This window comes from Falco peregrinus, unplaced genomic scaffold (assembly GCF_023634155.1).
Source record: "Falco peregrinus isolate bFalPer1 unplaced genomic scaffold, bFalPer1.pri scaffold_35, whole genome shotgun sequence".
Taxonomy (NCBI): domain Eukaryota; kingdom Metazoa; phylum Chordata; class Aves; order Falconiformes; family Falconidae; genus Falco; species Falco peregrinus.
This window is the reverse complement of record NW_026599603.1, coordinates 2,381,604-2,393,755: the sequence shown is the minus strand read 5'-3', so window position 1 is coordinate 2,393,755 and position 12,152 is coordinate 2,381,604. Positions and strand designations below refer to the sequence as shown.

At 52.9% G+C, this 12,152-nt stretch overlaps 1 protein-coding gene across 1 annotated transcript in view; it reads left to right on the top strand.

The window, feature by feature from the left end:
• Nucleotides 1-12,152, top strand: part of LOC101913348 (hydrocephalus-inducing protein homolog) — a 140,414-nt gene that overhangs the window by 13,951 nt on the left and 114,311 nt on the right. The window contains 3 exon segments of the mRNA XM_055793338.1: nucleotides 793-945; nucleotides 10,645-10,776; nucleotides 11,932-12,057. Of these exon segments, the coding sequence (XP_055649313.1) occupies nucleotides 10,657-10,776; nucleotides 11,932-12,057 (246 nt within the window). The 5' untranslated portion in view covers nucleotides 793-945; nucleotides 10,645-10,656.

Genomic DNA, 12,152 nt, shown 5'->3' with positions numbered 1-12,152 from the left:
GACTGCTCCTGCTCTGCATCTGTGACAGACCACTAAGCCCCGCTCCTACAGCGTGGTGGTACTGCAGCATGGTTCTGTCCTCGGTGTCGTGGGGGCTTAGATGGCTCTTAGCTGCCAGAGGAAACAGGAGGCCAAGAGGGCTGGGGTTAAGGCAGCGTCAGCCCCAGGAACAACTACTTGACCGATCCTGTAACTGCATAGATATGGGTGTCCTTGACAGCTGTACCCTTTCTTGTCTAGGTTGAGATGTTGTGCCGATACCTTGCAGAGTCAGGTCTGAACCTCTATCCGGAATCTATCCATCCTTCTGTGGCACTGTCTTCTGGCAGTCGCAGCCTTGGATACTGCCTTGTTGACTTCCATGTCAGAGATTCCCCTTGAACTGTGGTTAACTTCTTGAGGCTTGTAAATTTTCTTCTGCATGTACACAGAGACAGCTGTCTGCATTAAAGGGTGTCATAGTATTAAGGAAAAAGAAAAGCTAGGAGGCATCACACTTGTTAGGGCCAAAGATTTTGCTTTGTTTTAAAAAAGCAATGGGAGGAGAACAACTTACTCTGCAAGTAACTGCACAGTTAATGTCTCAAAAATGCAGGCATTTGAAATGCTGTCTTGCTTCAGAGAAGAAGTAGAGAAGCAGTTCAGAGTTTGGAAGTGAGATGTAAACTAAACAAAGTGAGAAAACGAAATGGGTTCCCAGCATGGGTATAAAAAGGGGGACAGCAAAGCCAGGGTTGTGCGTTCAGGTCTGTGCTACCAAAACCAAAATGAAATCGTTGTTCTCCCCTACAGTGTGGGACTGCATTGCTCAGAACGCGGCAGGGGAAACACGGACAAAAGGAGCCACCTTGATTTTCCTTCTTTCTCATCGGGAAACAAATACGAAGCCTGTTCTGGCTCAAGAAGACTGAGCTGCCTATTTGGGACTTCATCAGGTGTCAGTGGGTAAGTGATCTGACTGCAGTTATTTGTTAGAGGATGTTTTGATAGCATCTAAAATGATTGAGTGTTGCAGTCAGTCCTTTCTTGAACCGAGCGCTGGAGTTCTTCCTCCATGGGTTAAAATGGGGGTAGTGAAGGCTCCTTCTGCACCCCCTCGTATAAGCTGCCTGTGGCAGCACTTCCCCCCCCTCTCTGGATCCTCACTGCAGCTCTTTGCCTTTGCTGCAGCTCTGTGTCCTCTGCAAGACAGCAGCCGTGTCCAGTTATTCTGTGGGTTTGATGGCGTGGGTGCAGCAATGATGACAGGAAAGGTGCTTCTGATGTGCCTGTTTCAGACCCTGTGCAGGGGTTTTGGTGTTCAGAAGCTGGAGAGTGCCTGTGCTGTCAGGGTTGACCTCGGAGCCCGCAGCAGGGCTTCTGGGGGGTGCTGGCTGACGGTGCTCTGTGTCCTTCTAACGCTGCAGCAAAGGAGAGGTTAATAATGCAAGGTGCCTGCTCTTGCCCGCGGCTGTAGGCTCCTTTGTTTCTGCAGGAGGAGAAGAGCTGTGTAAACAGTGTTTCCCCGGGGCTGGGGGGAAGGATTTTCAGCCTGGGTGGAGCAGCTCCCTGCATGAACCAAGTTCTCTGTGCCTCTAAAAGAGAGCAGGGCCACCAGCCTGGTTTGGTCAGACCCCGCTAGGATGGAGCAGGGTGGCTCGCTTGTGCGCTGCGCTGTGCACGAGTGTGATCCCCTGTCTGCTTCCTTGGGACTAGCTGCAGCCTGTGCTGCTGGGCATGTGTCTGTCAGGAGCGCAGGCAGCCAGCTGGGAGCCAAGTGTGAACCGGGAGGGATGGCTCCCAGCTGAACTGGATGGTGGCAGCTGGATGCTGTGAAGGAGAGCAGAGGTGAGCTGCTGGGGCAGGGGGGGTGTTGGCAGGGGAGGAGGGGCTTGGTCCCTGCGGGAGCAGAGCTGGCTGTGTAGGACCCCAGGAACAGAACGGAGAGGGGGCAGTGATATAAACCCTGTACCCCCAAGTCCATGGTCGTGAGCTTGGATGGTGCTGTGATTTTCAGCCTCTGGGCTCTTTCTGAAAGTGTGCGTCTCCCCCAGGGGAGGTGGCTAAGCCCTGTCCCGGGGAAGAAGCCTGGAAGAGACTTGGTTGTCCTTCCCCTTCCCTGTCTCAGCTCCGCCTGTGTGTCTGGGCGTCCAGCTCTGTGACAGGGGTGGTCTGCCTTACATTTCCATCTCCAAGCATGGCGAAGCCCAGAACTGGGTCAGAAAGCGGTGGCTGCAGTCTTCTACATCCTGCAGGGCATCCTGAACCATGTGTGTAGGCTCGCCAAGTGTGGGCACCCATACCGACTGTAACTTCAGGTCCGTGGCTGCTCGAAAATGGCAGCTTGGCAGGGCTGTCTGCTGTCTGTAGCCATCAGGAGCCGTGGCTCTGGTGAAAAAGCTGCAAGACCAGCTGGCTGTGGCCTCCCTCTTGTCGTCTGCCAGCAGGCTGGCTGACAGCACACACCAGCCGTGCCATCTCCCCAGCCTGCTCTCTGGGAATGCAGTGTATTCCTATCCCTCAAAGTCCCCGTGAGCTAGAAAAAAAGAATAGTCTGCACTGTTCACCTTCCCTGCCCTCAGAAATGAAGCAGCTTTGGCAGAACGTGCGTGTTTTGCAAAATGCTGGAGCACCCCAAGGGCTTTGCGTGCAAAACACGAGCGAATCAAATCAAGCTGCCTTTTGCAGAGAGCGTGGGTCCCCTTCTGCTGGATCACCAGGGTCTCTGCAGCTCCCCTTGCACGGGGCTGCATCAGCTCTTCCCTGCTGCCTGCCAGGGTTTTTGTCTGGGTGTTTAAAGGCCCTGGCAAAGGGAGTTTGCCTCCCGTGGGGCTGGGAGCGGGTTGTGCAAGGGGGACCCACGCTCTCCCTCCAGTGACAGGCACTGCAGGGAGGCTGAAGAGCCTGTCTGAGCTGGGGCCCTCTGGGTGCTGTGCTTCTCTAGCCTGGGTGGCTGGAAGTAGCTCCTGCAGACCATCTTGGCGTGCTCTTGCCGAGCGATGACCTCTTCAGTGCTGTAAGTTGGGATTTCCACAGCGACAAGCTGTGCTGCTGTGGGTGCGCTGGTGTAGTTGCCCTCCAGTTGATGGGCGTGGGTATGTCCAGCCCAGGGTCTGGCAACAGCAGATAGAGATTTGCCTCCATTACATGTGAGAGTTGGGATGTGGGAAGAGGAGCAAAGGAGAAAAAGGCTTTGATGTCAAGGTGTATGCATTAAAAAAACAAACAAACAAAAAAAAAGCCCCCCAAAACTGAGCATGTTTCTCTCTGTCCAGCACGCTTGAACTCCCCTGTCCCAGGCTTCTCTTGTACTGTGAACTCTGCTTTACTTTAGGTTGAACCTGTCTAAGAAAAAAAAATAAACTGGCTAAACTTTGTGCAGGAAACTCTAAGATCCCGATGGGTCTTAACCTATACGAGAAAACAGAGTGAACTAACCCTATTGCAATGTCCACGTGGTAAAATGGGGGTGAGCAAGCTGACCTGTGATCGGAGGCTGACGAAGGAAGGCGCTGGCTGGGAAGAATGGTGGGTCCTGCCTTCCCTGCTTCCCTGCCCTGCGTTTGCCTCTGCCAAGTAACGACTGGCTCATCTCGGTGGCAGTGCAGGGAGCACAGGCTAAAAGTGAAGTGGCCCACCGGTAGCGTGTAACTCTGAGATCAAAGTCCGGAGGGAGGAGGGTGAGCCCTGGCTGTGCAAGGCACCGGAGGGTGATGTGCTGCACATCGGGGTGCCTTTTTATTGCATGCCTTCGTGTTTTGTTGCTCAGTCCTTGGAAAAGACTGTGCTGAGGATCAGACGTGGCCCCGTGTCCCTTTCCTGTACCAGGCTGAGCCTTGCCTGAAGGGCTGCAGTTACCCAGGATTGCAATGCTTGTGTTCCCAGGTGCAGTGCGATAATGGCTGTGGGCCTTCTGAGGTCCAGTTACTTGGGCAGAAGCCTTTTTGAGAAGGAAGTATGGGGAAGACTAATATACAACACAAATTCTTTTTGGATGATTATTTCACACTCTGTGATCCCATGGCATATGCCCAAGGCTCAGGCTTTGAGGTGTCCTGCTTGGCTTCTTGATGAAATACCAGCGATGCTCACTCTGAAGTGGGAATAAGTCTCCAGCTGTCTGATTTGGAAGTGCTCTCGTTTGCCATCTTACGCAGCTCCATGTTTCCCCTGTGGTCTCACCAGCCAAAGAAGCAGTTCTGTCCTCCTAGCTGGAGGAGCCTCTGTGTCCTTGAAAGGAACGTGAGGGATTCAAACAACACTCAGCGAGCAGTGACCTCCCTCGAGCCCTGTGTCAGACCCTGCACAAGGGCAGGGCAGAGGCGCTCAGGTAAGTGCATCTGTCTGAATGGACCACCGGTGTGCCTGGTGCCCGAGCTCCTCAGCGAGGGCGTAAGGGCACCTGTGGGCTCTGTCAAGAGTTGAGAGCTGTGTGTGATGCTGTGCTTAGCAGGGTTTGCTGGCTGCGGTGCTTCCCTGAGAAGGACAGGTCAGTTGTGCTGGTTTGTGCCCGGGTGTGAGCCTGCGCCGAGAGCCCCGCCGCAGGCAGGCTGCGAGGGGCGCGGTGGCAGCGCAGCAGGTGAGCTGCTTGAGCTGGGCTCCAAGTTATCCCAAAGTGAGCAGGCCAGAAGAGCAGCTGGTCCCTTCTGAGGGCAGTGCTGGCACCTCTGTGGGTTGTGTGGCTTGATTTTTAGGATCTGTTGTCATAGTGGGTGTTTCCAGATGGCGTGTGGCTCTTGGATGATGAGTCTGGAGTGCTGGCTTGCTTTCTTAGCCCCGGGGGAACCCCTGTGGGTCCTGCCATGAATTTCTCTAAGGGCTGCCGCCGTGTTTTGTGCTGAGACGGGCAGGGCTGTGGCTGTGCTGAAGCTGGGAGGGTGTGTTGGAGGCAGTGTGGCTGCATGCTTGCTGTGGGCGTTGCACGCGTTCCCTGAGCTGCTGTTGGTGCTTGGAGAGCAGGCTGTGCTAGCCAGGCACCTGCAGTGCCTGTGCCCAGCAAGTGCAGGGAAGCGCGGCTGGTTCCAGTTGCCCTGGGGCAGGGGTAAGTGGGAGCTCCCTGCTGAAGCCGTGAGCTGGTGTGGTAGCTGGGCACAGCTGGGCTCCTGTTTGTGGGTCCCCCTGGGCTGGCAGAGGCTGGGTGGGAGCCGGCTGGGTGCTGAGCATCCCTGCAGCCCTCTGCTGTGCCTCTCCGCGTCCCTGCCGTTGCCACGGTGGCATCGGCCACTGTCCCTGCCGTTGCCACGGTGGCATCGGCCACTGTCCCTGCCGTTGCCGCGGTGGCATCGGCCGCTGCCCCTGCCGTTGCCGCGGTGGCATCGGCCACTGCCCCTGCCGTTGCCGCGGTGGCATCAGCCACTGCCCCTGCATTAGCCACTGTCCCCGTTGAAGTGGCAGCCAGGACAAGGGGCTGGCTGTCAGCGCCGACCGGGAGTGCGCGGAGTGCGCGGGTGTCCCTGCGGCCCCGCCGGTGAGGTGGCGGGTGGCTTTCGGTGCCGGGGCCACCTGCGGGTGGGAGGGCTTGGGAGCGGGGCTGGGGGCAGCTCGGAGCGGGGACACAGAGGCAGGGCTGTGCCTGGGCCGGGGTGACACGGCTCCTGCCAAACGCCTCCCGGCAGGACGTTGTGCCCATCTTCCGGCGGGGTCTGTGTCCCTGCAAGGAAGCTGCTTGTGGGGGGGAGGGTTTGGGGGATGTGGCTGCCTGTGGAGGGAGGGGGGGGCTCCTGAGGCACCTGGAGGCTGCAGACATCCCTTGTCAGGCACCGGCAGTTGGAGCCCCTTCTCCTCCCCTCCCGAGCCGGACAGGGAGCGAGCTTTGCTCCCCGAAAGAAAACTCGGTTCTTCCTTGCTTCCCATTCCCACGGGGTGTCGGTGTGCCTGCATCCGGACTGGGTTAACCGTGGAGGGGGTGGAAGCTGCCTGCTTAGCTGCTGCTGCTCTCGCCCTCCTCATCTTGCTTTCTCCCTGTGTTGCCCCGTCTGTAAATGAGGGGTGAGATGAGTTGTTCTTGCTCTGTCTACAAAATGCTGTGAAGGCTCGCGATGAAAAATCGGACAGATGGCCCAGGTAGAAGTGACTGCAAAGCTCACTGCTTTCCTTGCATTTTAAATCCATAGGTGACTTTCTGAGAAAAAGCAATTTGTGTATACATCTAGAGAAAATGCAGAGGCTAGAGTGCTCCAGGAGGGAGCAGATGATTCTTAACAGGCTGTCCAGCCTCACCCCTTCACTGAAGGATGAGCAGTAACTTGGTGGTGAAGCCAAATCTGCTTCTCCTTTCCTGGCTTCCTTGAGATGCTGTTGATATGGTAATTATAGGTAAGCAGGTGATTTCTAAGCAAGAGATGTGATGATGCTACTGAAGCCTGAACAGGGCAAGATGGTCTAACTGAACAAAATTGTTCAATAGCATCCTGATTCTCACTTTTAATGGATCTCCTTGTCTTGCTCTTCCAGCAAAGTGTAATAGAAAAGCAAATTAAGCAGTTGCTCCAGAGAGAGATGGTTTATCTTTGCGGAAGCAAGAAGAGGATTTATTGTGTATGCCAAAGCAAGACTGAGCCACCAGTCTGTGCTCCTACCAGAAAAGCTGGGTGTAGTGTGTTGCAGCGCAGTGTGCGGGTCCATCCCCAGCCTCTGCCTGGAGAGCAATCGGCTGGTGTCAGACCGGCTCAGAGGCTGGTGCTGGTGCTGCAGCACGAGTGACGTGGGGTCCTTCGAAACAGGAGCACTGGCACATGGCATGGTGACAGCTGCAGGATCTGTATGGACAGAGCTGTGCCTTTCCGTCAAACTGCCCTTTTTCTCCTAGTGGGCATTAAGGATTTTGCTGTTTGTTCTTAATTTCCTGTCTTGTTTGAGCACAGTACCATCAGAGAGTGGTTCAGTTTCATTTATAGAGGGAAGCTGTTGGACTTGCACACAAAGGGATTTGGATGCTTTAGGGCCATATCTAAGTGCTCTCGTCAAAGTGTTCCTCAGCACAGCTTTTGCCAAGCTCACGGGTGCTGAAGGGCCACTCTGTGCCTGCGTTGGTTGAGCTTTCTGACTTTTCAAGACGTGAAGCCCTGCCTTGTGCCTGCAGATACTTTGGCTGTACGGCCCTAGCCTGTATCGTGAGCCAGGCAGTGTTCAGAGGTTAATACTGCTGCCCTAAGGAGAAGAGGTGCTTTTATTTATCCTTAATGTAGCTCATGGCCAAAACACTCGCCTGGGAGCAGGATGATCCTGTGCAGACCCTTCTTTTCTGCCTAACCTGACTCAAGGAATCTCTGTAGTAGCTGTGAGCCCACATCATGAAACGGATCCTTTTCTGTCACCTTGAAGATTGTCCTGATCTTTTTGATTTTTTTCTCCAGAGGCTCCTTATGTGCTGCACATGAGTCATTAGCTAAAAGTCTTTGTAACCCAGGGAGCAGAGCCCCCCCAGCCAAGGGTTTTCCTTAGCTCTCAAGCATCCTAGCTGCTAGCCTGCAGATCAAGCTTTTTCTCACTTGCTTTCTGGAGGCAGCATTGCTAGGAGATCTGGAAGTGATCTTGTTACCGAAATCTCGGAATGAAGAACTTATCGACACCAATGTGATGTAGATAAGCAGACACTTCTTTATTAACGGCCGGGTGCGTGAGCGAGTCCTCTCACGATCAACGCACGCCAGGTCCCAAAATCAGATTCCATATATAGAACTTATTCATACATATTCATTAAATATTCATGCATAATCATAACATTTCGCGTAAATCATTAACATACTCTCCTCCCATATCCGATTCTGTGCAGTAGAGCTTAGAAAGGTCTAGAAATGGGTCTGGGGTGCAATTTGGGTAGGTGGTGTATGAGTCGGTGGTCGCGATCTCCCCCTGCCGGAATTACCTTTTACTGAAGTTCACAGTTTCTTGGCAGGTAACGACAAGCTGTTCCAGTTGACTCTCCCCAGTTCCCATTCATCTCATATTCTGACATTTCAGTACACCTCTGCATACAGAAGACTGGTTAAATACAAAGAAACCTTTCAACCCTAAAGTTATTACCTAAGTTTTAACAATGGTTCCAGCCCCTTCTTCTAGCCTTGGTACAGGACGTACGGAAGATCCCATAACAACTTTTACTGTGCAGCTATAAGTTTCTTATAAGATTTTTTTTCTTATCCTTCTATATTTTAATTTTATAAAATGATTTTATAAAATCAATTAATCAATCAAATAAAATCAATCAATCTTAACTTATTAACAAATCGATAACAATCTTGTCTGGGCTGACGAGCAGGGCTGAGGAATGGATTTGGCCCTCTCCATCTCCCTGGGAGGGCGGAAAGGTTTGGGCTGGAAAACCAGAGGAGTTCAATGGCAGGGACGCAGCTGAGTGTGGGAGCAGGGTGGTTGGGTTTGAGAGCAGGCTGAGATGCCAGCGTTGGATGCTGCGGTGCTTGCAGGCTTTGCACAGGTTCCATGTGGCTTCTGCCATGCAGCTCCATGAAGGCACTTTGCAGCTAGTGGTTTCCCTTGCTAAGCACCTGTGGCTGCTTTGTCAAGTCCTCTGAGTGTGAAGCCTGGCTCCAGCTGTGCTGCTTGCCTGCAGCAGGCAGGAGTCACTTCTGTGCCGAGCCGGGGAGGCTCTGGCATTGCTTCTGAGGTGGGGGAGCGGTGGGCAGGAGCACGTGGTGGCAGACCTGTGGGTGCATCTGAGGCCAAGCATGAGAGCCCTGATGGGTCTCACCTTGACGTCTGTCTTGGAGTTCTGCCTTCTGAGGCAGGAAGCATCACCCAGCGTCCGGTTCCCTTTCTTTAGAGCGCTTCTGTCTTGGAGCCTGGAGCGCACCGGGGTGTCATATCTGAGCTCTGCAGTTCCTGCTCAGATTTGTGGCTGGACACCATGTGGGAGACGTGTTGGAGTGAGTTGCCGCAAGCTAGCTGGCTGGAGAGCCAGCTTTTATCTTCCCTGACCGGACTGTAAAGCCCCAGATAATGTATGCTGGTTTTCCAGCGGAGGGTTCCTGGTTCCCTGCCGAGCAGATGTGCTGATTTGGTTTGCTTGTGGCCGTGAGTCTCATGGGAAGCGTTTGTTTATGCCGTATGCTGCGCTGAAAATGCGTGAAGCTCCCTGGCAGCCGAGATGGCCTTGTAAGTTGGATGTCCTCAGCTGGCGTGTGTGTAGATGTGTGCACGGTTAATTGGAACAAGCTCATTAGGTGGCTACTCACCAGGTGCAACAACAGAGGACACCCCAAAGGCATTGTTGGAGCTGTGGCAACACGGTGATTTGCCTGTTCTCTTTTGCGTTGATGTGCTTGGGGTCCTCCCCAGGCAAGCAAAATAGGAATTAAGTTCTTGCTTTGTAAGTCAGCATGGAGGTTTTTCTGTACTCCTTAAAGAAATGAGTAGCTTGTCTGCAGTGTCTGGATGAACTTACCTGAAGCTGGGATCTGTGAGTTTTTGCTTAATTTTGGGATGTCAAAAAGTGTTAGGGTAGAGCTGGGTCTTTCAAGTCCCATAAAATAAGAAGTGGGCAAATCCATCCGTCCCTTGGTCCAGTTAGCCAGAAAGGGAGGGGAAATGATTTCTAGTCCAAAGTAGTGCTTAGTAAGTGCTGTACATACCTCTCTTTGATTTTTGTCGATGCTTGAGACCTGCTTTCTGGGGGTGTTTTCTCCTCTTTCCCTTTCTTGCACCCGCACTTTTTGAGATGCAGATGGAGAGGTCGTCAGCAGGCTGGTGGTAGAAAAAGAATGGCCCATGGACCTGTTGACCCATGTGGCCTGCAGGATGAGGATGCTGGAGAAGAGCTGCCGTGAGGATAGCCTTAAGTGGCCCTGCTTTCACTAACGTTGCGTTTATATTTGAGCTAATTGCTCATGCAGCTTGAATGGTTTCATGCTTTTCTTTCTGCTGTTACACCTTCGAACGCCTGTAGGGAGCCTTGAGTTTGGGTGTTAATAAGTGAAAAAAGGGGCCCTCGTTCTCCATGGAGAAAGGCTCTTGGTCACTGTGGCAATTTCATGCCTGGAAGGAGTCCTGTTTGCTGGATCATTTTTGCAAGTTAACCAAATTAGCTTTGAGAAACCATAGTTGATAATCAGAGTACGGAGCTCTGTGCTCCATTAGTTAAAACCATCACCAACCTCCTTGCACAAAGGGTGGGCATTCGGTTTGCAAAGTAGGAGAGCGGTCTGATTTTGATGCTCGGGGCAGCAGCGATCCCCGGCTTTAAGGTTGTTCCTAATACTCTGAGCACTTAGTAGGGTCAGGCGCAGAGTCGCATCGGGTCAGCTGCTTTTGCAAAATGAAGCAGTGAAGTGACATTTCCCTTTTGTTCCCACCGAAAAACTTTTGAAGAGTAATAAAGGACAGTTTGGGTATTAATCGAGATTTGGATAAAAATTCCAGTAAATAGTTCCAAAATAGATGGAAGTTGGAGGGAGAAGGTGAGAAATGCCAGCAGGCTCTGATGTGTGCGTGTGGCTTGTGAAAGGCTGTTTTGGCTCAGGGAATGTTTGTTGTGGGGTTTTACTTCTATCAATCTTCACTCTTCTGCTTCAACATGGTCTAATTATGAGACAGGGTGGGGAGGCCGCAGTTATGAAGGATGCCACAACCCGGAGACACAGCTGTCTCCTTTGGGTCTGCCATGTAGGGGATTCTGGATTTTCAAAGTCCTGTTGTTGTTCCTTGCAGGTCAACTGAGGCATGGCCACTGGAAAGCCCTGCTGGTTCACGGGGTCCTCCAGGATGGCTGGTGGATTCCCGAGCCAAGTGGTAGTGCCTCGTAATCCGAAGCTAGTCAGAGAGACAGAGAAGCCTGCAGCTGTAAGTACCTGCTGCGGCCAGGTAGGAGCTGTGTAAGGCTGGAAACTGCCCCCACGTCCTTCCTCTACCTGCCCCTCCTGTTGTCTGGCCGCACTGTGAAGCTGGACACCACCTCCCCGTCTCTCTGCTGCCGTGCTTCTGTCGGAGGTGGCGATCATGGTGCAGTAGGGGATGGACTGTGTGCTGCTTCAGGGCAAGCCCAGAGTCTGTCTGGATGTGCCACCGGAGCCAATTTAAATGGACGTACCGGGCATTGCACCGGAATAGCTGAAGCATGAGCGTGTGCTTCGTTCTGTCCCCTTTGTGTGGGCAGCAATGTTTTGTCACGTCGGGATGCTTGCCAGCGCTGCTCTGACCATACCTGCCCTCCAGGCAGCTGGGCATGTGGTGGGCTGCTCAAACTCTGCCTGAAGGTTTCGAGAGGTATGGCTGGTCCCAGATGGAACAGGTTCCAAAACAGTTGTTCTGTCCCGTATCCCCTGTGGAGCACAGACCCAGCGCTGCAGACAGCAGCAGAGTCAGGGCAGTTCCTCCTCCCCATCCTCAGATGTCCTTTGCTGACCAGAGCTCACCTGACTGAAGGCGACCTGGCGCTGAGGCTCTGTCGAGGAGATCTCTCTGCATACTTCTGTGGAGAGGTCTCGGAGGCCAGAACAGAGAAAACAAGTGCTAATTCAAAAGAGATAACTAAAACCTGGAGCCATTCCTCTCCACCTCAGTTTTGGCACAACACTGCTTCTCTGCTTTCCTCTGACTCACCCAGCAGTGACGTCCCCACACGTGTGGTGGTTGTAAGCGTTGTGCAAGGATGGAGTTAGGGGGTTGCTGGTAACTCCTCCCGACCTTCTTCAAAGGTCACTGGCTCAATCCAGCAAATCTGAAGAGGAAACAAATGCCTGAAGAGCCAAATCCCCCAACATGTCACATCAAATCACAAAGGAGAAGCTACTGGGACAGAGCCACTTGGTTGGAGCGTGTGTATTCCGCTCTCTATCATTAATTTACTGATGTTAAATATTTCAGCGGGTAATTATGGGACTTCCAGGACTATCCTAGTGGCTGTGATCACAAATTATTCATCAGTGGCTCTTGCACAAGAAAAGCCTTTCTGAATGAAGGCATTTCTGTAGCTCTTGCTGGTGTTTTGCATTTCAGCTGACTCCCTCTGCCTTCCTGAAGGAGATGACTCTTAGCACCAAGCAGAGGCTGGCCAGCACTCGGGAGATGCGGCGGCCCCAGATTACCCAGCTTCTCGACGTGAGCGAAGCCTCCCGTCATAAGGTAGCCTTTTCTTGCCCTTTTCCTTGCTGTTTGACGTGACATTTGAAGTGGGCCTATGCTTGTGACAGGCTTGCCTCCAGCTTATCTAAATACTT